The sequence below is a fragment of the Sorex araneus genome, chromosome 3, assembly GCF_027595985.1.
Source record: "Sorex araneus isolate mSorAra2 chromosome 3, mSorAra2.pri, whole genome shotgun sequence".
Lineage (NCBI taxonomy): Eukaryota > Metazoa > Chordata > Mammalia > Eulipotyphla > Soricidae > Sorex > Sorex araneus.
The window spans coordinates 33460667-33485050 of NC_073304.1; the positions used below are offsets into that span (position 1 = coordinate 33460667).

The 24384-nt window shown below is 34.9% G+C and overlaps 1 protein-coding gene across 19 annotated transcripts in view; it reads right to left on the reverse strand.

The window, feature by feature from the left end:
• The window catches only part of GPHN (gephyrin), a 494826-nt gene that overhangs the window by 196516 nt on the left and 273926 nt on the right, over positions 1–24384 (reverse strand). For 10 of the 19 annotated variants that reach the window (XM_004612348.2, XM_055130244.1, XM_055130246.1 and 7 more), the window contains 2 exons: positions 21487–21553; positions 13281–13553 (listed from right to left, as the gene is read on the reverse strand). In XM_004612348.2, coding sequence (XP_004612405.1) covers positions 13281–13553; positions 21487–21553 — 340 coding nt within the window. Of the gene's footprint in view, positions 1–11878; positions 11987–13280; positions 13554–21486; positions 21554–24384 lie in introns of all 19 variants that reach the window. The other 9 variants (XM_004612345.2, XM_055130231.1, XM_055130242.1 and 6 more) reach the window with 1 other exon arrangement.

Sequence of the window (24384 nt, forward strand, 5' to 3'; positions counted from 1 at the left end):
TATAGTCTCAAGCAACCCCTAACCACCAAACCAGAATTGATTCCCAGGCACACACACAGTGTGGCCCAACCCCTCTTCAAAGAATAAACAATTAAGATTCAACCAGCAAATATTAAACCATGCAAAAAAGGAAACATCGGTTAGACTTCATTAGAATTAGAAGTAGAATAGAAAGATGTTCCTGATAATAGAAATTATATCTTTCTTACAAATGACAATACTATTTTCATAGAAGCTCTTTTATTTAGTATCTATGATTTTTTTTTAATAACAATGATACTGGCACCACTTCAGGGCTTGAAAACTTGTGTTTTTCCTCATAACTAGGATAAAAAGGGGAAACTTCTGAAAAAAATAGGGATGACAATTTTACATATGAATACATATAAATGAAACAGTATATATGAGTCATATGCAATAATACACGAGTACTTTAATTGCAATATTTTCGGAAATGATGCAGGTAGCTTAAATTTAGAAGAGTTCTATATTGCCAGTTATCCTGAATAAAAAGATTAGAGAGAAAGTCAAATGTATATTTAAGTCTAATATGATATTATGTTCTCTCAAAACTCTTTTATACATAATATTTTAATCATCTATCTATTTTGAATTCATTTCTTAATGATGGAACGTATTTTTTCAACTATTCTACATCCATTACCTAAAACAGCACTTATGCAAAGCAGTATTATTTTGTGATAGATATCTCTCCAGATTCACATGTGTATATATAAATCTCTTTGAAAGAGAAATACAATTTATACTTACATATTATGTAAAAATATTATAAATCTATAGATTTATAATAAATTAGAATTAAAAGATTTCAGTCGTCAAAATACAAGCTATGAAACATTAATAGATATTCACTTTTTGTAAAACTCATAAAAGCATAATTATCCAGAAAATGTACAAAACCTGAACAGGAAAAAAAAAAACTCAATGAGGAAAAATTGAGCAAATGATTTAATAAGGATTTCCCAGAAGAGACTATTTGGCTGATAAAATAGATGTTTACTCTCATTAATATCCAGGGAAAAAACCTTTATACTATTAAGACATCATTACTTATTATATTAAAAAAATAGTACTAATGATATGCAGAGGTAAGTTAAGGAATAAGAAATAATTACCATTCTATTTTGAAAAGCATGTATTAATTTAACTACTTAAAAATTTATAAAAGAAGGTCAATATAACCGATAACCAACAAGTCTGTTCCTAAGTATATATAATCTATATATGTGTGAATTTTATATATGTGTGAATCATGATGCATTGAACAAGAATGTTTGTAAAGGCATTGTTCAGAATGTCTCCAAAATGGAAATACTACAAATAACTATCAAAGGGTGCTCTATATTCACCATTTCCTTTTCTTTAGCTCCATTTTTTCTCTTCAACACTTGGATCATATTTCTACTCGACCAAATAAATAGTTCTCTCTGAGGCAACCAAGAACCTATCTTGAAGGTGGGTGGGGTGGGAGAAACCTAAAATCAATGCTGATTTGACTGTGAGTGTGGTAGAGAAAGACTGAATGCCTAAAACATTACTATTAACAATATTATAAACTACAGTGCCTAAATTAAAAAAAATTGATGAAAAAAACGACCCTAGCTAGTTCTTCAGTATCTGTTCCTTCCCCCTCTCACAAAGTTTACCTAATATATTATCTTCATGGGTTTTTGTTTCCAAGATTCACTTATTTCTGTGGCTTCTACAATTATATCACTGAAAATAATTTTGAAGCCTCACTCTCTACCACACGTATCTTTAAGAGGAGGAAAATTTTTTTAAGCTACATAAGAGCAAAGAGATGACTGCCAATATTAACTAGATACACAATGATGGATTACTTTGCCAATACTTACTCACTTCCCAGTGTATTTATGTTAGATTTTTATCATCTTCCTAAAGTGAACTTTCCTACTTTTACTTTCACATTTTATCAAAAGAACCTTACTTCAAGAATAAAAGAACTATAGTGTATATATCTTCTTTACCCACATAACACTCCCAAATTTAAACATTTTACTTCTTAATCTATTTAATATTTGTATTTTTATATTGATTTTCAGCTTTGATCCTACTTTTTGTTTTAACAATATCTGTATTTTTTTTAACTTCTTGAAAGTTTAAGCCTATTAATGCTTTCTTGGTGGATGCTGCATCTTAAAGCAATTCTTCTTAAGGACTAGAGGAATAGTTCAGCAGGTAGGGCACTTGCCCTGCATACAGCAACCCAGGTTTGATCCCGGCCACCCATTAGTTCCACTGAGCCCCAAAAGAAGTGATTCCTAGCACAGAGCCAGGAATAAATTCTGAGCACCGCCTGGGGTGGCACCAAAACAAAACAAAAAGAAGCAATCCTTCCTGAGTGACATTAGTGAAAATGACATGGTAGGAAGTGCCTCTAGTTCAACCCCCCACCCCCGTCCCAAATAGAGGTGAATAAATTAGCAAATACTGAGGGAATTAACTTTATCAGAAATACAAAAATAAAGGGGCAAGAAAGATAGCTCAGCGGATAGGGAGTTTGTCTTGCACACGGCTATCTGGGTTTGACCCCAGGCATCCCATATGGTCCACCGAGCACTGCTGGGAGTAATTTCTGAGTACAGAGCCAGGAGTAAAGGTGTGGCCTCAAAACAAAAATATAAAAAAATAAAGGTATTAAAATGTATACAAAAATAAAAAGTTTACAGCATTCAGTGAACATCACACTACACAACAGCTTAGTGATGGCCTTGAAAACACAGTCTATAGTCTAAATAAAGTTTCTTAGTATCAAAAGGAGAATGAGAAAATACTCAATGTTAAAAACTGTGATGGGCTGTTTCAACATCTAGCCAATCACTGGAAGACATACTCCAAGGACTAGCCTTCATTTTCCTATTAGGAAAATTCTTTCAGAACTCAGGCAGCTAAACCAACTGGAAGTATTTATCAAAAAATTTTTAAGTAAATATATTAGATATAATAGTCTGAGAATGATATAGCAGGTGGAGAAATAATAGATTAATTGAAAAGTTTGCAAAGGCTAAATAATTGAAATGAGATACTTTGAGGTACAACGTCTTTAAAAAGCCCTCCCAGTTTCCTGAGAATTCAGGTTATACTTATGCTTTGTGTTAGGCTCACCCCAGAAAGACTTGAGAAGACCCTAAGTTTTCTCGTTTTGAGTAACTTCAGAATGAGAATGTCTAGTTTCAACTAAAAACTATAATGAATAAAAAATTGAAGATAATTGGCACACAAAAAGAGAAATGAGAGAAACTGGAAAACTCACACATTGTTGTTGAGTTTGTGAAATACTGTATTATTGTGAAGAAATTGGTAGTATCTCCAAATTTAAATACAGAATTTTCATAAGACTCTTAATCTCCGATTTTGTTGCAATAGGGAAAGTTTCATCTTTTACTCTTATACTGAAGAGTAATTTATTGTTTAAAATATCACATATTCTTTATCCAGTTATTTATAGAAGTATTTCAGTTACTTCCATATTTTGACTATCATAAGTAACATTGCAACAAACATTGGGGATGGTTATAATTTTCTTGTTACTGTTTTCATACTCTTAGGATAAATACCCAAAATTGAAATTGTTGCACCATATGGTAGCTCTATCTTTAGTTTCATAAGGAAGCACCAGAGCATTTTGTAAAGTGTTGACCTAATTTATATTCTAACCAACAATGCATTAAAGTTTCCTGGCTGTGCTCAAGGCTTACTCACACTTCTGTACTCAGGGATTACTCCTGGTAGTGCTCAGGGACCATGTGTGGTGCCTGTGATTGAACCAGTGTTGGCTACGTGCATGGCAGTTGCCTAAATCCCCATATTATCTCTCCACCCTTCATTATTTGATATAAATACTTATAGCTTTAGTACAATGTCTTGCACAACTCTTAATACTTAACAATTTTCTTAATAATATGGAAGCTGAAGCTGCCAATAGATAAAAACTAAAATATCTGCTTGAGATAAAATGAATGAAACAAAGTAATCATTTTTGGAAAATAGTTTAAGCAGAAAGGACAGGTTTTGTGTTTTGTTTTTCTTTGGGGGGAGGGTTGCTTTCTTGAGGGAGGGGTTTTAGGCCATACCCAGCAGTGCTCAGGGCTTATTCCAGGTCTGGTACTCAGGGATCACACTTGGCATGTGGGAGGACCATATGGGGTTTTGGGGATCAAACTCACATCAGCCACACGCAAAGCAAGCACCCTGACTATTGTTCTACCCTTATGATCTCAGAAAGAACAAATGTTTAGCCTTAATGGTCTTATAAAACAAAAAGCAAGAGGAGAGAATTTGGGAAATGAAGTGAAAAATGTAAAGTTCTGACAATTGCCATTTGTAATATATAAGGAAAACTCAGTGAGAGATAAACCAAAAGATTTACCAAAAAGTAGTGGAGATCAACCTAGAGAGAGCAGAATTAGTATAAATGATAAGGTAAGATACTAAACTACTTCCAAATCTTATTTTTTAAAATTAACTGAAGCTATGGAGTAAACAATCTGTCTCAGTTGCTCTTAAATGCTCTGCATACATTCAGTGTAATTTCAGCTGCAAAATATTAAACAACAAAATTTTTCTCATTAAAGGAAACTAATGGGAATAACTACTTTCTAACAAATTGTGCTGATTCTATCTATCTTGCTTTTCTGTCCTAGAGACAATATGACTGGGCAAATACTTCTATAGAAATGGAGGGTTATATTATTAAATTAACAATACAAAGCAAAAGAGATCCTTTAGCCTTTTGAAATATAGTAAGACTAAAGAAGTACATAAAAATATGTGTATTGAATAAGTTCCTTTGAATGATATCTAAAATACATACTCAAAGGGTTTGTTCTAGCTGTCTACCGCATAGTTTTGAGATGATTTTCCTCACATTTTGGAGGTCCCTATTCCTTAAAGACTGATGAAATTGTTCTAAATACAAGATATTGTCATTATTTCTCTTGAATTTAAGTTTTCACTTTTTTAATCATATTATTTTATAATGGATACATTTTTATACATACATTTAGTATTGTAAAAGCTACATGTCACCGATATCAAGCACTTGAAATGAGCTCTAATGTGTTTTTTTTTTTAATTTTAATTCAATTGAATCACCATGAGATAGTTACAAGCTTTCAGGTTTGGGTTACAATCACTCAATGATCAAACATCCATCCCTCCACCAATGCCTTGACTTGCCCTGCCTTTCCCTTAAAAAACACCATACAAATTTTTGGAGGCATGGATCCTGCAGAGCTCAGAGGCAGTGCCAGGGTACCATGTGGTGCCAATGATGGAACCGGAGCTGACTTTATGCAAGTGGCTTGATCTTTGTGCTATCCCTCTGGCCCACCATAAAAAATCGTGCTCACACTTTCTACTGGACCATGTTTCCTGACAATGCGTCCCTGCATGTCCACATCGTCTTTCTGATTCCACAATTTATAATTAATGATCTGTAAGACAACTTCCTCTTTCATGAATATCATTCCATGTTCAACAGAACGAAAACAAAATAAATCTGGTATGCATTTTAGAACTGTTAAATAAACTCAGACCACTTTGTTATCATAAGTGTATCTGATCAGTAATCAAGTGCTCCGATATTCTAATAAATGCAAAAAAAATTTTAAAAAATATTTGTATTTTTTTCCCACTTTGGACCACCCCTGATAGTGCTTTGGTAGGATCATGCATTTAGCTGGGGATCAAACCAAGGTCTGCTGCATATGAAGCATGACATTCAGTCCTCTGAACTATTTTCATAGCCCCAATATTTGTATTTTGATGCCAAGGAAATTCATAAGTGAATATGTAATTCCCCTACGAACCATTTAACACGTAGTTGGTCTTTTTTTTTTTGTTTTAAAAGCAATGTTTACATTTACATAAAATCTGCAAGAGTTTTCTTTTCCTAAGAAGTTTAAGATGTAGCTGTTACTATGATTTAAATTATGGTAACCAGTGAACAATTGTATAGCAACTAAAGTAAGCCTCCCACTGCAGTCATGTACGAAGGAGTATTGATGGTTTCATTAGTCACAATCTGTCGGTCCTGGGAAGGCTTTTGAAATCCTTTCCCAGCCGAGTGCCTAGCTCCAATGTGTATTCCCTTTTCCTAATTATGTCTCTATTAGGAGACCTTTAAGGTATTCTGTGTTTTTCTAAAAATCCTACTGTCCATGACTGTGCTTAAGTTAAATGAATATGGATACCCAGGAGTATCCATATAGTTGCAGAGACTGGCAAGCTACTCTTGGCATCAAAAACAGTAACAAGTCTCACAATGGAGACGTTACTGGTTCCCGCTCAAGCAAATAGATGAACAACAGGATGGACAACAGTACTACAGTGCAGTGCTACCCAGGAGTAAATATTATTTTGGAGCCAATTAACTTCCATGTTACATAGCAAAGCATCAACTGTCTTCCTGTATCTATACAAAAAGGACATTGCTAAATAAACCATACAAATGACATACAAATGACATAAAGGAAAGAGAAAAGGAATATAAAATTATTAGTGCCTGATGGAACTGGGTGTGCCTCAGCTGCACTGTTATGGGAGTGCCTCAATAAATCTTAAGCTCCCTGCTTAAGCTTCCTGTGAGAGTAGCAAGGACAACCCAGTGTTATCCAACATCCTAGTATGTATTCATGTGTGACTATAGAATCTGAACTAATAATTACATTATTTATAGATACTTAGATTCTTTGAGAAAATATCCAATATGTACCTTCCCAAAGACTATGATAAATTGTTGGGGAAATTTTACTATAGAACTTGGGTTTTGTGAAATACTTGACAAGTCATTCACAAAATTCTTGTGAATGAGAAAGAGAAAGTGAGTTCTGATGGAAAAAGAGAGAGATATGTGTTAGCTGATTAAGTAATTATATCTAGTGTTTCTGGCAGTATGTAAAATGGCCTAAAAGTATTCGACTGGTGATTGAATTAATGCACAGTTAATGTATCTGCACGAGTTATAAAAAAAAACAAGTAATAAACTGAATGACTATTACATATGTTAGCATTTTTTTTGTGTGTGTCTGTTTTTTGGGTCACAGGGGTTACTCCTGGCTCTGCACTCAGGAATTACTCCTGGCGGTGCTCAGGGGACCATATGGGATGCTGGGAATCAAACTCAGGTCTGCCGCATGCAAGGCAAACACCCTACCAGCTGTGCTAGCGCTCTAGCCCCAGATGTCAGCTTCTTAAGCTGTGGGTAAAACTGAATTGGGATCAGGAAAATGTTGGCAATAGTAAAAAGTTCTGAATGCACACAACAAAAACCAATCAAAATCAATTAGGTAATGAATTTAAGGCAGTGCTTGTCATGTTGTATTTCTCAGGTGTAAGTGGGTTGTAAGTGCAAAATAAATATCCAGATAAATATTTTAAAAAGTTTAAAAGGTCTGCTAAAGACAAAATAGATTACTAAGGGGTCAGGTGCACATGCCTTGTAAGTAAAGGGTCCTGAGTGTACTCACTAACACCACATGATGTTTAGGCACTGCTAGATGTAGCCCTGGAGACCCATGTGCACCCAGCATGCTGGACTTGAGCAATGTCACATTGCCAAGGTTTAGCACTGAACCATCTGGCCCAGTTGCCTGAGTTATGACATGAGTTTGATTACTGTAAAAGCTACAATACAGTTAAAGTTAGTATGTACTTCATTGGTCTTATTGTATTTCAAAAGACTAAAGGGTTCTTTGGCTGTGTATTGTGAATTTAATAATATAACACTCCTGTCTTCTTTTTTTCAGACTTGCTTTGATTATTCTGGGTGTTTTATGGTTCCATTTAAATTTTATAAATATTTATTTTGTATCCTGAAAAAAATCAGGGTGTCCTTTTTTTTTCCTTTTTAGGTCATAGTTGGCTATGCACAGGGGTTACTCCTGGCTCACGCACTCAGGAATCACTCCTGGCAGTGCTCGAGGGACCATATGGGATGCTGGGAATCAAACCCGGGTTGGCTGTGTGCAAGGCAAATGCCCTACCCACTGTGCTATCGCTCCAGCCCCCAGAGTGTCTTTTTATAAAACTATTTAAAATTCCCAGCAAACTCCTAGAAATTGTTAGAAAAATTTTTTTCACCAGAGGAAAAAGATAAATAGGTTTAACATATTTCAACTGTAAACTTCACTGGAACATATAGCATCAGAAAATAAGAGTGAGGGCTGGGGCAATAGTTCAACAGGTTGGAGCATGTGCTTTATAAATTCAATCTCTGGTACCACTGGGAACAAGCTTTAAACACTTATAGGCATAGTGTAGCCCCAACCCCCAACCACAACCCTCCAGCCCCAACAAAATAACAACAACAAAATTGAAAGAATGAAAAGTCCAGGCTTTTCTAGATTCAATTTCTACAAGTAAAATGCTATTAATATAACAATTCAGAAATTACATGCATACAGTACTCTAATACTACATCTGTTCACCTGAATGTCCACTTCCCTCTATCATTGTCTCTAGGATCTTTTCTCAACTATCCCCACCCCCCACACTTAGACAACCTTTAAACCATAAGAACAAACTAATGTGTGTGTCTATACATATATATACATGTATATGTATATATAAATATACATATATAAGTTAAGCTCTATGGCTGCAGACGATAGTATTCTTATCTCTATTTCCAATTAATTTTTAAAGTAACTTATTGGTTTATGTAAATAAAAAAATTCAAGAGTAGTTATAGTTAAACTGAGGCTTTGAGTGGTTTGATCAATGTGAAAGAATGTAATATAATTTTCTTCTATTTCTTGATTACTTTTTTGTTATTTGTTCCATTATAAATTATTTTGCTATTTAGTAGTTCCAAAATGGCATTTCTTAGAACTGTTTCCTCATACACATTAAATAGGAAACAGAGCTTAATTCCTCAGTAATTCAAATAAAACCTAAGAAGTAAAACTTGCTCCAACTTGCCTCAATTATGTGTTCCTTGATTTAAAAATGATGGTTGTACAAACTGAATATGTTGATTATATTATATATACATACCCTACAAGCTTAGCTAATTCCACCCAAATTATATGGCAGAAATTAGGTTTAGTAATAGGACAAATAAATGGGAAACACAAATGGGAACGAGGGCTGCTGGAGAAAAAAACTAACAAATACTCAGTACATAGCATTCTTCAGTTTTCTTTAATTTCTGAAAAAGTCAGGCTATTGATTTAACAACAGTAATCAAGTCAGTCCTGATTAACTTGAGAGTGAAAAATTTAATCAGGTTTCACTTCTTTTTCCTAAGAAGTGAATAAAAGAGTTAGGGAAGTAAAAAGATAGTAAAAAAGAACAGCTCTCTTGTTAGTCTGTGAAATCTCTATTTATAGTACAATCATTTATAGTTGTATTCTGAACAATAAGCTTGTGTTTGACACTAGGACTAAATTTACAAAAGTTTATTTACCCCTATTCATGTTATTTCATTTGCTAAAAATAATAAGCTTTTGTGAGATGCAAGATTACATATCAGAAACTGAACTTTAAATATTGAGTAATTCCCCATACTCTCTACTTTGGGGCATTATGGAATAAAATTTTTAAAGAGTGAGCAATTTATCCTAAATATTAAGTGGATAATTCAGGGCTCATACCAAGGTCTTCTGATTTTATTTTTTTATTTTTTTTTTGCTTTTTTGGGTCACACCTGACGATGCACAGGGGTTACTCCTGGCTCTGCACTCAGGAATTACCCCTGGCCGTGCTCAGGGGACCATATGGGATGCTGGGATTTGAACCGGGGTCGGCCGCGTGCAAGGCAAATGCCCTACCCGCTGTGCTATCCCTCCAGCCCCTTCTGATTTTAAATTGTACAATTTATACTTTATTTTACATTGCTTCCTCTATCTTAATCTGACTAGCTGAAGGAATTTACAATTTTTCTCTTGTTCAAGAGAGATTTCTCTTTGCTTTAGTAGCCAAACATCTCACTCTCCCTTTAAAAATGAAATATTGTGCTCATATTACAAAACCCGTATGGCAAAGCTAATTAAAAAACAGCTGAGGTGTACATACAGATATTCCAAATGACTGTAGAAATCTGAAACATAAACCAGGATGAAAAAGAGCTGATAAGGTTCATTAACAAAGTTAGTTCCTAGTAAGTATTCATAGAGCCAATGTATTTTCTTTAGGATCACCAAGGGCTTTTCATTTCATTATTTCTACTACCTCTATCTTCTTTTCCAGTCTTTTCTATGAAAATCTGTACCTGAAGAACAAGAACACTTACTCTTTGATATATAACTCTAATTATTGTTTGTCAAAACAAACACAAAAATGTGAATCCACATATAAAACTGAAAATTTCCTAAAAGACTAATACCATTTGCAAAATAATATCTGAGCAATTTCTAGATGATGCCATATAAGAATACTGTTAGAACATGTCTCAACCAATTCTTCCAGAGAATTAAGTCCAAGTAATGTAAGGAACCATAAATAAAAATTTCTCTCCTATGCATCTAGAATACTACAATCTATATGTAAGCCGTGAGCAAAATAAAAAGTACAGATACTTTAACCATTTTCAGTGAAAAATATAAAACTCAGAATATTACAATTAAAACTTGGCTATGAATAAAAAACTTCATATACTTTAGTTTAAAAACCATAATGATTATTAAAGTTATAACTGTCTTACAAGATGAAACCAAGATGGAACATTTTATTTAAGTTTGAGACATTTCGGAATGCTTATAATTTGAAACAAATATCTGGAAAATTCACATACTAGTTATCAAGTGAATTCATTAATATTTTTACTAATCAATATTTAAACACCCTATTTACTCTTTGACTTGACCAATTTCATTTTCAACCAGGTAATATTTTTTTAATGTAAGGGTTAAAGACTTGGTAGTATATCTTCTAAGAGACTACAGAATGATTTTACATTTCCATAGCCCTCTTATGCCAATGCTTGGTATTTTTTTGGGGGGAAGGGGGTGGATTTAAAGCCAATTCTAGTTGGTTACTTTTTTTCCTTATTTATTCATTTATAGCTTTAAGAATTTAGATAAGTATTTCTAGAGCCATAATCTAAGTTATTGTTGTTCAGACAGATTATACTTAACAGTTTAATTTTTCTTAACCTGGCACTGTTTTTTTTTTATAAACTATCATTTAGCCAGAGACTGAAAAAGTATGATAGGCGTCCTTATAAGTTTCTATGTGAAAATTAATCATCTCAGCATTTATATTGACTCAAAGTTCTAAATAGTTGAAATGAGAACATAGTGAAGAAAAAGAAAATGAGAAGCAAAATTATGGGGAAAAGAAGCAAGATTAATACAAATTAAATTTTAACTTGACTATTCTTTTATGTTTTAAAACAAAGTGATCTTTTATTATTTATTTATTTATTTATTTTTTGCTTTTTGGGTCATACCCGGCAACGCTCAGGGCTGACTCCTGGCTCTGCACTCAGGAATCACTCCTGGCGGTGCTCGGGAGACCATATGGGGTGCTGGGAATCAAACCCCGGTCAGCTGCATGCAAGGCAAACGCCCTACCTGCTGTACTATCGGTCCAGCCCCCAAAGTGATCTTTTAAAGAGATTATATGAAGTAATCCAGTTAATTTATTCAAAGGCAAATGATAATAAAGCTGCAAAAAAAAAAAAAACTTCTGAGCAATGAGTATTTTGAATGCTATGTAAGGAAAGTTCACTACCACATATTACAGAATCTTAATGACATGAGAGTACTTCAATTATAGAAGAAACTCTTATTAAAGTAATACACATTTTCCATATTACGCTATAGTCTATCTCCAAGGATAGAAGTAAGGTATATGTTTTCATAACCATTAATACAAAAGTCTCTTGTCTTACCCGTTCATCTGCACTGCCTGTTGAATGATGGGAATAACTGATGAGACCAGGGATGGGCTGCTCACCATGTGCCATGATAACAGCAGGACTGGTGTAGAATGGATGCTTCTAATGCACAACACATAACAACTATGAATATAGTGACAGGAAAACAAAAAACTAAGCAAAAAAAAAAAAAGACTGGAAAAGAAAAAAGGTGCAGACTAATGGAATAATGAAATGTTAAACAATTTCAAATGTAGAATAACAAGAAACAGCCAGATTTCAAATGCTATAAACTTAAAAAAAGATGAAAATTGATGGTACATTTTACTCTTTAGTAAGAGTAAAAGAGATAGAAGACACAATGATTAAAAAATGTATTTTGCCATCCAGTCTCATCAAGACAAAACAAAACACACACACATAGACACACACACGCATACACATAACTTAAATACTTACTAGTTGTTAAGTCAGGATTTATTGGATCATGGAATACATATGGTGACAGAATTAAGTCTTTAGAAAAATAAACACCTACTATTTGAACAGAGACTTTCATGTTACTTTCTAATCTTTTCTTGTCTAAAATTCCTCTTTAGGTTCATAACTCAAATAACTGTAAGATCTTAAAACATAGGAATTATTTCACATTGCACTTAGAATTTCATCATTATGCATAAAACCAATGAGCAGTCATTATTTTCAGTAGGGATATTCTACTTTGCAAAGATATTGAAACATAGTGGGTGGATTATACTAGATATTTATAAAATGTAAATCATGTACTGTGACTTCTAGATGATTAAATTTACAGATACCTCAAAAGAGTCTATAGGATTCTCCAAGAATTTCCAATAGGTACTATCCTAATACATATTTTTTATTAAAATAAAAATATACTCATTTCCCTCAGTACTACTAAGGTAATCTGTGTCAAGAAAGCAATATTTAAATAAGTGATTAGTTAATTGCTAAAAAAGCCTTTTCTTAGAAAAATATTTATTGGTCTTTCTCAACTAATTTAAAATCATCTAAGATCTATACTCTTCAGTTTGCTACCCTTTAAGATTTGAATTTGATGTTTTGAACATGTGAACAACGTATTTTAAGTATATTCATGAAAATTATATTTACAACCAGTACTTAAATGTCACACTGTTTATCATTGCAGCTATTATTCCAATACATAGTAGCAATTATTTCTAATGCCACAGAACTCATATCAAACTTCAATGCCTTCAAAGACGTTTGATAATGGGAGGAAACAAAGCTGTGGAGTCACGAATATCTCAGTTCTGTTTTGTGAATACCTTGAAGAACTACTAAACTTAAGGAAAAAGAGGATGGCAAAAGGGATGAAATCAATACTTTTACCTGTGGGTCCTTTAGATCTTTGGCTCTCTCTCACCAGGCTTACCTTGGCAGCAATGGCTGCTGCAGTAATATGTGATGAGGAACTGTCTTCTGTTGAAGCAACACCACTGTCTTTCTTCTCTTCTTCCTCTTCTTCACACTGAACCCCTTTATCTTCTGTCTGTTTATGAGGGCTAGTAGTGGGAGGAGGGGAAAGAGGTGGTGGAGGGGAAGGTAAATCTTCAAGTTCATCATGTACTTCTTTTACTTTTACAATGGCATCACGTAAAAGGTCAATGGCGTGAGGTAGAGCTGGCAGAATGAACTGAAAGCATTCCTGTATGAGAAAAAAAAAAAGACGAAGAAGCACTTTTATAGGCATACAAAATGGGTAGCAATAAAATTTATTTGTGGTTTTGGATTTGAATTTCTTTCAGTTAGTTTAAGATTAAATTATATCTAACATACTGTCTTTATAATGTGAAATATGAATTACGCCTCATATAGCAGTATTTGATGTGTGTTAAAGAGCTATGATGTTTTATAAATACAGTGCAATATTTAAAAGTCATTTTATTTTCGGCACTGTGGTTAACAGTATTTATAATGGCAGGGTTTTATGCAAAAAGCATTTCAGCACACTCTCCACCAGAGTACCAGTTTCTCTCCACCACTGTCCTATTGTCACCCCTATGTCTTATGCCCCACTACACTAGTATATTCCCTATTAAATACCAGGTCTCAGTTTCTATTACCTTTGAACATTTGTTTCTTTACCATGTTACTTTATATACCACATATTATGAAAATCATTTGATATCCTTTTCACTAACTTCACTCAAAATGATACTCTCCAGATCCATCTATGTAGCAGTAAATCACAGTGCAATTTTTAACGTAAAAATCATTTTTTTGGAGGGGGCATTTGGGCTACATGCAGCAGTGCTCATGGCTTATTCCTGGCTCTGCAACTCAGGAATCACTCCTGGAGGGTTCAGAGCACCATATGGGGGTGCTGGGGATTGACTCCAGGTCAGCCGCATGTAAGGCAAATGTTCTAGCCACTGTACTATCTTTTTAGCCTCTTAAAATAAAATTTCTACATAACTTTAGGGTTTAAACATACAAGAGGCTGGAAAGTGTCATTATTTTTATTTTCCAGTTAAAGCAGATCACTTGCACCAAGAAACAACTGAGGACTGAACCATTTTATTCAGGAAGCTCAAGTTCTGAATTATCCTAAAGCATACTTAGGTAACAGTATAAAATATCTAATATCTATCTATAAAATTTGTAGATAGCACTGCATAAAGGTCAATACAGTTCCACGCTTAGGCACTATTTAGTAATGTATTATCAAAAAAAGAATGAGTGGCGCCAAGGAGGTACACAAAGGGCTCGAGTGTTGGTTTTGCATGTGGAAGCCCTGGGTTTGAATCCCCAGCATCGCATGCTAACCCCAAGCACCACTAGTAGTTTACAGCACTGCTAGGTGTGATGAACATGCTTCCCCCTGACCACACACACACACACACACACACACACAAATATATACACAGACGAGAGTAGGATGAAATTTGTCTGGGGAATGTATTTGGGCAGAACTTTTTTTTTTAACGTTTAAGGTAATTTTGCTTAAAATCTAAGATTATATAAATATTTTAAAACTTATGAAGGATCACTGGAATACTTGAAAACATGCCTAATCTTTAGACTCTTTATCAATCTTTGATTGATAGTGAGAATAAATTAAGGAGTTTAATCATGACCAGAGATATAGACTTTATTATTTTTTTTTTTTTCAGAGACATAGACTTTAGGCTTTGAGGTGATCTTTAGTTCTTTGGAACATTAAACATGATAGCGGTGTTTTTGATTGACACTGGTCAAACAGTGTAGCTTATAATGAGAGCTTTAGAAAATTTTAACTGTTTGACATCTAGAAGAAATAGGAAACTAATGGAATTAGACTTCCTTCTTGGAGGGGCTAAACTAAAGATCAGTCAAGTTCCTAAGATTTGATGAATCTTAATAAAAATTCTATACCCTTAATTATAAGGTGAGTATGCCAATATAGCAATACTATTTGCATCTAGTGGCCAAGAGGGAGGTAATACTTTCCATGTTTCCTTGAAAGAGGATGACCAGAAATTTCATTTGGTACTCTTAAATACTGTCCTATCAGGTTTTAGGCTGATTTCAATCCACAATATTTTCCTGTAATAAGATAATAACTATATTATAATATGTTTCAGGAAGTTCTGTGAAAGCTTCTAGCAGACTATTAAAACCAAGGATTGCCGTAGAAATGCACTACATTGCTACTGGTGTTGGGAGTAAAGGCAGTCTTGTGGTAATTCCATATTTGTACGTAAATAACTTGCATTTGCTCAAAAGTCCTCACAACCGGCTTTCAGAAGTAGGATTCAATAAAAGATTCTGATACACTGAAACATATGGTTTAGGAAGAGAAAGGGAAACTGGGAATCATGAATTTTTAAAATTTAAATGAACAAATGGGCAGCACCACTGGGGTGTGGGTCAATGCTTCACCATCACCCGCTCCTCAGCACGCAACAACGAAGAAATCTCACCTTGAATTGTCATAAGTGCTGGTTTTATAGTTCTAATAAAGGTAAAGACTAATGAAGGGTTTTGGGTACCTAATCCTTTGACTAACCAAGAAGTTTTATTGGATAAAATGCATTTTGGGGTGCTTCAATAACTGTATATCATAGCTGTAAAACATTAACACTATCGTAGCTATGTTAACCTAGACTATAATAAAACATTTTTTTATAATGGTAAGAGACTTTTCTGAGACTCTCTGACATTTGTGTCTCCATATACTGTGATTCTCAAACTCACAAAGGTCTTGAAGTTTGAAGTTGTAATGGTGGGTACAATTAGACTGGGAGGATATAAGAATATAATAGTTTGACAGTATTAAAATGAGTTTGGATAAAATTTTGAATGCTTGGACAGAGTACATTTTATGTGAATTCATGAGTCTCCTTTCTCTGAATGTATTAATGAAAAATATTGCTTTTGATTTGGGGGAATTCTTCCCTTACGTAGCACTGTAAAATGGAAGGAATTTAAATCATCAAAAAGACTGCATTTGTTAAATGGTAAGATTTTTCTGAGACAAATAGTTCATTAATTTGCTACACAAAAGTATGGTTTAATGCAAGACTTGGGGTAGTGGTGCAATCTGAGTATGACCCAGCAACAATTGCAAAAATTTTGGACCAGAAAATTTCCATATGAAGACAATTATGGCTTGTAATTAGACATTAATAAAGAATGTCCCCCTGACTTACATACAACAAACTTGAACCTATGTCTTGGGCTAATGGCAAAAAATGGGGAAGGCAGTATCCAGGAGTGTTCTATCTTAAAATGGAAATGGTGGTAAACACAGGATAATGCTGAAAAAAGGTACTAAAGAGCAAAAATCTTCTTTTCCCCTATAAACAACTTCAAAACCACTGGTGTATCTTCATGGATAAAATGCGTATTTGATTCACTTGAATGGGGTCCTATAAACATCTTTCTATCAACAAAGTATTGATTTTTGTATATAATCCCAATGTGAATGAACAGCCATTTGTTTGGAAGGCTGCTGTTCTGACTGACATGGCAAAAAAAAAAATCAATGACTTGAGTGCATGTTAAATATTTACTAACTTATGGGAATAACCAAAGGCCTGGTGCTATGGTCAGGCAGAAGAACAATGGAACACTGGTCTATTAGAGTAATATCTTAATGGAACATAATCCCATATTACTCTACAAAGTTAAAGTAGAATATTAATGACTAGCAAAAGAATCCCTTTCTGCAACTAAAAGTTGTTGTTTCTCTATGCATACATGACATGGCTACAAGGGCCAAAGAGATGAGTATATTTTGTTGGGGCTGCAGCAACATAGACAAGGGCTGAATCCAAATAGGGTCAACTCTCTCTCTCTCTCTCTCTCTCTCTCTCTCTCTCTCTCTCTTCTCCTCTCCCCTCCCTCCCTCTCTCTTTATATATATATATACATATATATATTCTCCTCTCTCTATATATATATAATATCACACACAAATAATAAGAACTATTCTGTCTGCTAACAAAAGAGACAGAAATGGCATAGGGATGAGTTGCAGAATCTATAGGGGTAGCCCCTGTACACAACTGATAAGTCAAACTGACACCAGCAGCCTTGGGAGATAAAAATTGGTCCTAAAAATACTCTAAACTAAGCTTCACAAAATCTCAGTGAATATTTTAGTAAGGCACTTTACTTTCATTTTCAGAGCATAGTTTGATAGAAAATTAATTGAATAGATAATTAAAACATTTGTTTTCTGAAATGGCAGGAGATAAAAGGCATGAAAGACAGCTTACATAGCTTTAAAAGTATGTGAATAGATTATATGACTATATTTTATTCTTATACTTCCTATTTCCTCTTCCAAATTGCTTAACTTAATTTGTTCCACTTAATATAGAAGCTCAAGAACTAGGGCTATAATCATAGTAATAGGAATGACTTCTAAGCAGAATCTATTACTTTAAACCTTTATGTCAAAATATTTATGGGTTTAATGGGACAGATTATGATTCATTTTATCTGGCCAAATAATAGTTCACAGTCAATGCAGTTATGTAGTTTATATTGCATGAGATTACCTGCTAGTTCTATACTTATGTAATCCTACTTTATGAGTGGAAATGCACTGAAAAGAAGTACCAGCTTAACTAGGAATGATAATCTAGAACAGCACAATAGCTAAACCAATAGTCTCAAAATTTTTCAAAGGATAGGGACCACAGAGACAGTACAGTTAGTATGTTATTTGCTTTGAACATGGCTGATCCTGGTTCAATCCCTGCCATCCCATATGGTCCCTCGAGTCCACCACTAGGAGTGATCTCTGAGCTCAGACCCAGGAGTAGGCCCTAAGCACTTCTGGGTGTGATCCAAAAACAAAAAAAGAAAAAAAAAAAACCTTTTTTAAAGGATAGAAGATAAGTTTGATATAAGTGAAGAGAAAGGGGGATGGTAGATGAGGGTTAAGAAATGAAGTGGTGCATCCCAAAAAACAAAAGCAACCGGTGTTGGCGTGGATGTGGGGAGAAAGGGACTCTCCTTCACTGCTGGTGGGAATGCCGACTGGTTCAGCCCTTTTGGAAAACAATATGGACGATTCTCAAAAAGTTAGAAATTGAGCTCCCATTTGACCCAGCAATACCACTCCTGGGAATATATCCCGGAGAGGCAAAAAAGTATAGTAGAGATGACATCTGCATTTCCATGCTCATTGCCGCTCTGTTTACAATAGCCACAATATGGAAAAAAACCAGAGTGCCCCAAAACAGATGATTGGCTAAAGAAACTCTGGTATATTTACACAATGGAATACTATGTAGCTGTCAGAAAACATGAAGTCATGAAATTTGCATATAAGTGGATCAACATGGAAAGTATCATGCTGAGTGAAATGAGTCAGAAAGAAATAGACAGACATAGAAAGATCACACTCATATGTGGAATATAAAGTAGCTGAGAGGTACAAGCTTACAATGTTGCGATTCCTGGCAGACATTTCTCTGGACTTAGTTACTAAAATACTAAAATACAGAAATCCAAAACTATGCTGCTGCTAGTGCGGCCTCCTGACCTCATATCTCTTCATTCTCAGCAATGGAAAACAAATTACCAAATGCTTTCTTTTCAGCAGATCGACTTTAGGGGGGAGAAACTCCAAATCAATAATAGTGAATATTTTTTGTTTAAATATTGAATGTAATCAAAGTAAAGTGAAAGTAAAGTGAAATTTACCAGTTACACATGCGGGGTGGGGGGCTGGGGAGGTGGGGGGAAGGGGGAGGTATATCGTGATTCTTGGTGGTGGAATAGGTGCACTGGTGAAGGGATGGGTGTTTGAGCATTGTATAACTGAGACTTTAACCTGAACGCTTTGTAACTTTCCACATGGTGAATTAATAAAAGAATTAAAAAAAAAAAAAGAAATGAAGTGGTGGGGCTGGAGCGATAGCACAGTAGGTAGGGCGTTTGCCTTGCATGCAGTCGACCCGGGTTCAATTCCCAGCATCCCATATGGTCCCCTGAGCGCCGCCAGGAGTAATTCCTGAGTGCAAAACCAGAAGTAACCCCTGTGCATTGCCAGGTGTGACCCAAAAAGAAAAAAAAATGAAGTGGATCTCAACTGATTCTTAGAACAACCGATATTACTACTGTTTCTCAGTTGTAACACTGATATAAATGGTATACTGAAAAAGTCCTATGCTGAAAAGACTAGTTTTTGTAACCTGCAAAGTCAACAAACCTGAATAGCAATAACCTATAAGACACTTTTGTTATATAAGTATATCATCAATTTGATAATGGACTAGAATAACTTAATGCCTGAGCAGAAGTCCAGTAATGTTCTAGCATCTTCTGGTTCAATTTTTCCAAATCATATCAACTACTATACTGTAGTAATACTGATATTGTGAGTAACAAACATAGCAAAACCACTGATGCTAAAATATATTAGAACCATTAGAATTTATCTTCTTTGTCATCCGCCATTTCTTTCAATAGTGACTTAAAGTTTTCTAAGTCTTTAACTTTTAACATTCATTATTACCTATTATTTTTGTTGTCACTCTAAGTTGAATTTTAAAAAATTACTTTCTTATTTAATTTCTTCCTTATACCTTAGAAATGCAACAATGTTTTTGTATACTATTTTGTAACCTGACATTTACCTTCATATTTTCTAAGAGAATTTTAGTAAATTATTTTTTATGTAAAATATCCTATCCTCTAAATATATATATATATGTGCAGTCATATCTCTTATTTTTGTAGAAAATATATGTAGAACTGTAGCACTGTCGTCCCATTGTTCATTGATTTGCTTGAGCGGACACCAGTAATGTCTCCGTTGTGAGACTTTTTATTGTTTTTAGGATATCAAATACACCACGGGTAGCTTGCAGGCAGCTTGCCAGGCTCTGCGGTGCGGGTGGGATACTCTTGGTAGCTTGCTGGGCTCTCTGAGAGGGAGAGAGGAATTGAACCCAGGTCGGCTGCATGCAAGGCAAATGCCCTACCTGCTGTGCTATTGCTCCAGTCCGCAGAAAATATATGTATCAGTTTTATTTCACATTTTGTAGAAATATATATGAAGAATTATTTCTTGTTTTCTAATAAATAAGACCCTTTATTTCTTATTTTTGTAAAGAATAAATAAAAATATGTAATTTTTATATCTTAAAAAAAGCAAGTGTTCTTAAAATATAACAAGAGTAAAATGACTAAATTGAGGAAAAGAGATCATTTCTATAGAAAATGATTTATGTTGATGTATCATAGGGTATAAATAATTGTATATCAAGGTGGTAAATTAGAAAATTAGCATAGAACTGCAAAAATGAATACATTATTATAAGACAGATCTCTAAATTTCTCCATACCCACACCCTCATCTCCAAATTTTAAGCACATTTACACTTCACACTATTTGTTATTTCTTTAATATAAATGTTCTCATAAACAGAGATTCCCTTCAGACAAGTCTGATAATTTACTTGAAGAAATCTTTTTCCAGAGGTCAAGGTAGCTTTTAGAATGAAGAATTAACCTTATTCAAGGAGCATATAACCATTGACCCTTTGTTAATGAGAAGATGATAGGAGTGTCTTTGTTTGCTCTGTTTGTTTTGATCAGACAACAGTGTGATTTATGATGGGAGCCTTGGGCATAATAGTTTTATCTCTAGAAAGTGTTGGAGACTATAAGTATCAGCTGTACCTCTGAAGAGGGTTTGTAACTAAAAGTCCACCACATGACTGTATGTGATATAGGATATTGAAAGTGCTTTTCCTATTGTCAATGCTTCCTCTATTATCACACCATTAATGCAGAAGAGTAATATGATGATGAATCCAAAGGAAGAGGAAAATAACAGCTCTATTTTTGGTACCTGTTTCTTTGCTCTTCAGGACTTCTTTCCTTGGTTGATTTTTAACCTATATATGTTCACTGTAATAAAACACTAACACAGGAATGGTATCTTTCAGTGAATTCTTTGAGTCTTTCTAGTGTTTTTTTGAAACTCTTGGTTTGGTTTTGGGAATGTATAGAATGGCTAATAGTTCTAGAACTGAGGGAAACCATGTGGAATGTTCTGCATTCTGTGACTGGCTAATTTTTGATGTGGATCTAAACTCCTTATGCTTAACTATATGAATCTTAAAATTGCTTACCTGAGATCCTTTCTTGCTACCTGGCAGGTTAATTATGAGTGTTTTCCCTCTGATTCCACATACAGGCCTAAAAGCAAAGAGAAACAAGATGAAGACTAGATTACAATGGGTTCATTTAAATGTAAGTCTAAAGACAAGGATCAATCTTTACATGTGAATAACTGTTTCGAGAACAGAACAGCTACAGTTAGATATTCACTAATTGCAATATAAAATTTGGCATTCTGGCTAAAGCTTTCAGAATAATGGTTAGTGTTGTGTATTTAAAATTGCACTAAATGTGGAATCAGAATAGATTAACAACTTTAAATCAAATTGACTATAGCCAAATTATATTCAATGAGATGGTGTAAAAACATGCTTAGCATAGCAATGTTTTTGTTCTATGACACATTTGCTCTTTTGCTTCTCAGGAAATAGAGATTAAAGTAAAATAAATTTTCTTGTATAAATGGCAACAGGGAGTGATCTGAGAGTTCAATTATTAACAAATTCCTTTATAAGCAAAGTTTAAGTGACAAATGTCTTTTAGAGATAACTTTAATGTCATCATTTTATTATTTATTTTTTGGGGCAGAGAGTCTCTTGCCCGCACGCCTGGCTGTCTTCCCCGGGGCCCCTCGGAGGGGATGGGCTCCAGCTTCCCTCTCTGACCTGAGCAGAGCTCCTGGGTGGCTGAAGACCACCAGAGCCTAGCTACAGCCATGCTGGAGGCCCCTCTCCACACGTTCGGACAGGCCACATGCATGAAGGTACCGGCAGAGGAACCCACGTGTGTGTGACCCATCAATGGCCAACATCCAGAGAGAGACTTAAAAGCAAGCTCTCAGAAGCGCGGTTGTGATATCTTTAGCCTACTTCTCTCTGGGAGAAACTGGCAAGCTTCCCATGGTGTATTCATATGCAAAATCCAGTAACAAGCTGGATCTCATTCCCCTGACCCTGAAGAGCCCCCAGTGCAACATTGTTAGGAGGGCCGAGTGGAAATAGACTTCTAAGATCTCAGGGAAAGGATGAAATGAGATGTTACTGAGCCCGCCCGAAAAATCGGTAATTAATGGGATTTCGTGATTTGTGATTTGTGATTTTTGAGGGCCATGCACGGTGGTCCTTAGGGGTTACTCCTGGTTCTGCACTCAGGAATTACTCCTGGTGGTGGTCAAAGGGCCATATGCGATGTCAGGATCAAACTGTGGTCAGCTGTGTGCAAGACAAGTGCCTAACATGCAGTGCCCAAATGCCCAATATCATCATTTAAAAAAAGGGATTAGCTTAGTATATTTCTAAAATTTTACAAGATCCTAAAATATATATAAAATTTATTTCCCCAAATCTGGAAAGGTCAACTCAGAGAAGCGATCACCAACTACATTGTGGTCGAAGGCCATGTGGGGGAAGGGAGTTGCGGGCTGAATGAGGGCTAGAGACTGAGCACAGCGGCCACTCAACACCTTTATTGCAAACCACAACAGCTAATTAGAGAGAGAAAACAGAAGGGAATGCCTTGCCACAGTGTCAGGGCGGGGTGGGGGGGAGTTGGGATTGGGGAGGGTGGGAGGGACACTGGGTTTACGGGTGGTGGAGAATGGGCACTGGTGAATACAAACTTTGTATGAGGGAAGTATAAGCACAAAAGTGTATAAATCTGTAACTGTACCCTCACGGTGATTCTCTATGATTCTCTAATTAAAAATAAATAAATTAAAAAAAAAAATAAAGATTAAAAAAGGATGAAATTTAAAAAAAAAAAAAATTTATTTCCCCAAATCTTCTTCCTGTGATTGAGCTTATTCACTAATTGCCACTGTATAAAAAATTCTGAAACTGCCAAGGATTTTGCTTCCATCTAGTCCTAATCACTGATAGCTATTTATTTGAAACTAACCATGTATTTTCATTTTACTTGAGATACAATTAATAAGGCATTGTATTAGTTTTTAGAGTATATTATATTAAAAATTATCATAATGAGTTTAACATGAAGAAACACATAGTTGTAATTTTTAAAATATAATCTATTCTTAGGAGCCAGCACCTTCCAGAGCAATAATAAGGTGGGAAGGGCCCCTGGCACCCAATATGGTCTTCTGTGACAACCAGAGTGCAGAACCAGGAGTAAGTCCTGAACACTGTCAGGTATGGCCCACCCAAACAAACAAACAAACAAACACTACTCTTAGCATACCTCATATATACAATTATAGTCACTGATGTACAACGCAAGACTTATTTATTTTATATCTGGCTCCAGTTCCTGGATGTTGTTCTTTTTGAGCATCTTTAATGAGCTATTTCTTAATTTTTTGATATTAGCCATTGAAATAGTTGTGAGGTGACATCTCATTGTGATACTGATTTGCATTTTCCCAATAATTTATGACACTGACCACCTTTTGATGTAAAAACTCTGTTTTATTTAGAAAATGTCTATTCAGATCCTGCTCCCAATTTAAAAAGATTTTTTGTCCTTTTGCTACTGAGTTATTATAAGTTTTTTCTATAGTTTGGAAAGTAACCCCTTATCATATATATGATTTGCAAGTACTTTGTAGATTGCTTTTTTACTTTGAGGTCTTTTTCCTGTTTCCTTGTAAAATTAGAAGAAATCAATTTAGTCACAATAAATCATATTTAGTCCACTCCGTTTCTCCCTAGAGCCAATATATCCTTCCAAAATCAGTCAGTCACTGTCATCCCGTTGCTCATCGATTTGTTCGAGCGGGCACCAGTAATGTCTCTCATTGAGAGACTTATTGTTACTGTTTTTGGCATATCCAATACGCATGGGTAGCTTGCCAGGCTCTGCCGCGTGGGCTCGATACTCTCAGTAGCTTGCATGGCTCTCCGAGAGGGGCGGAGGAATTGAACTCGGGTCTGCCGAGTGAAAGGTGAATGCAC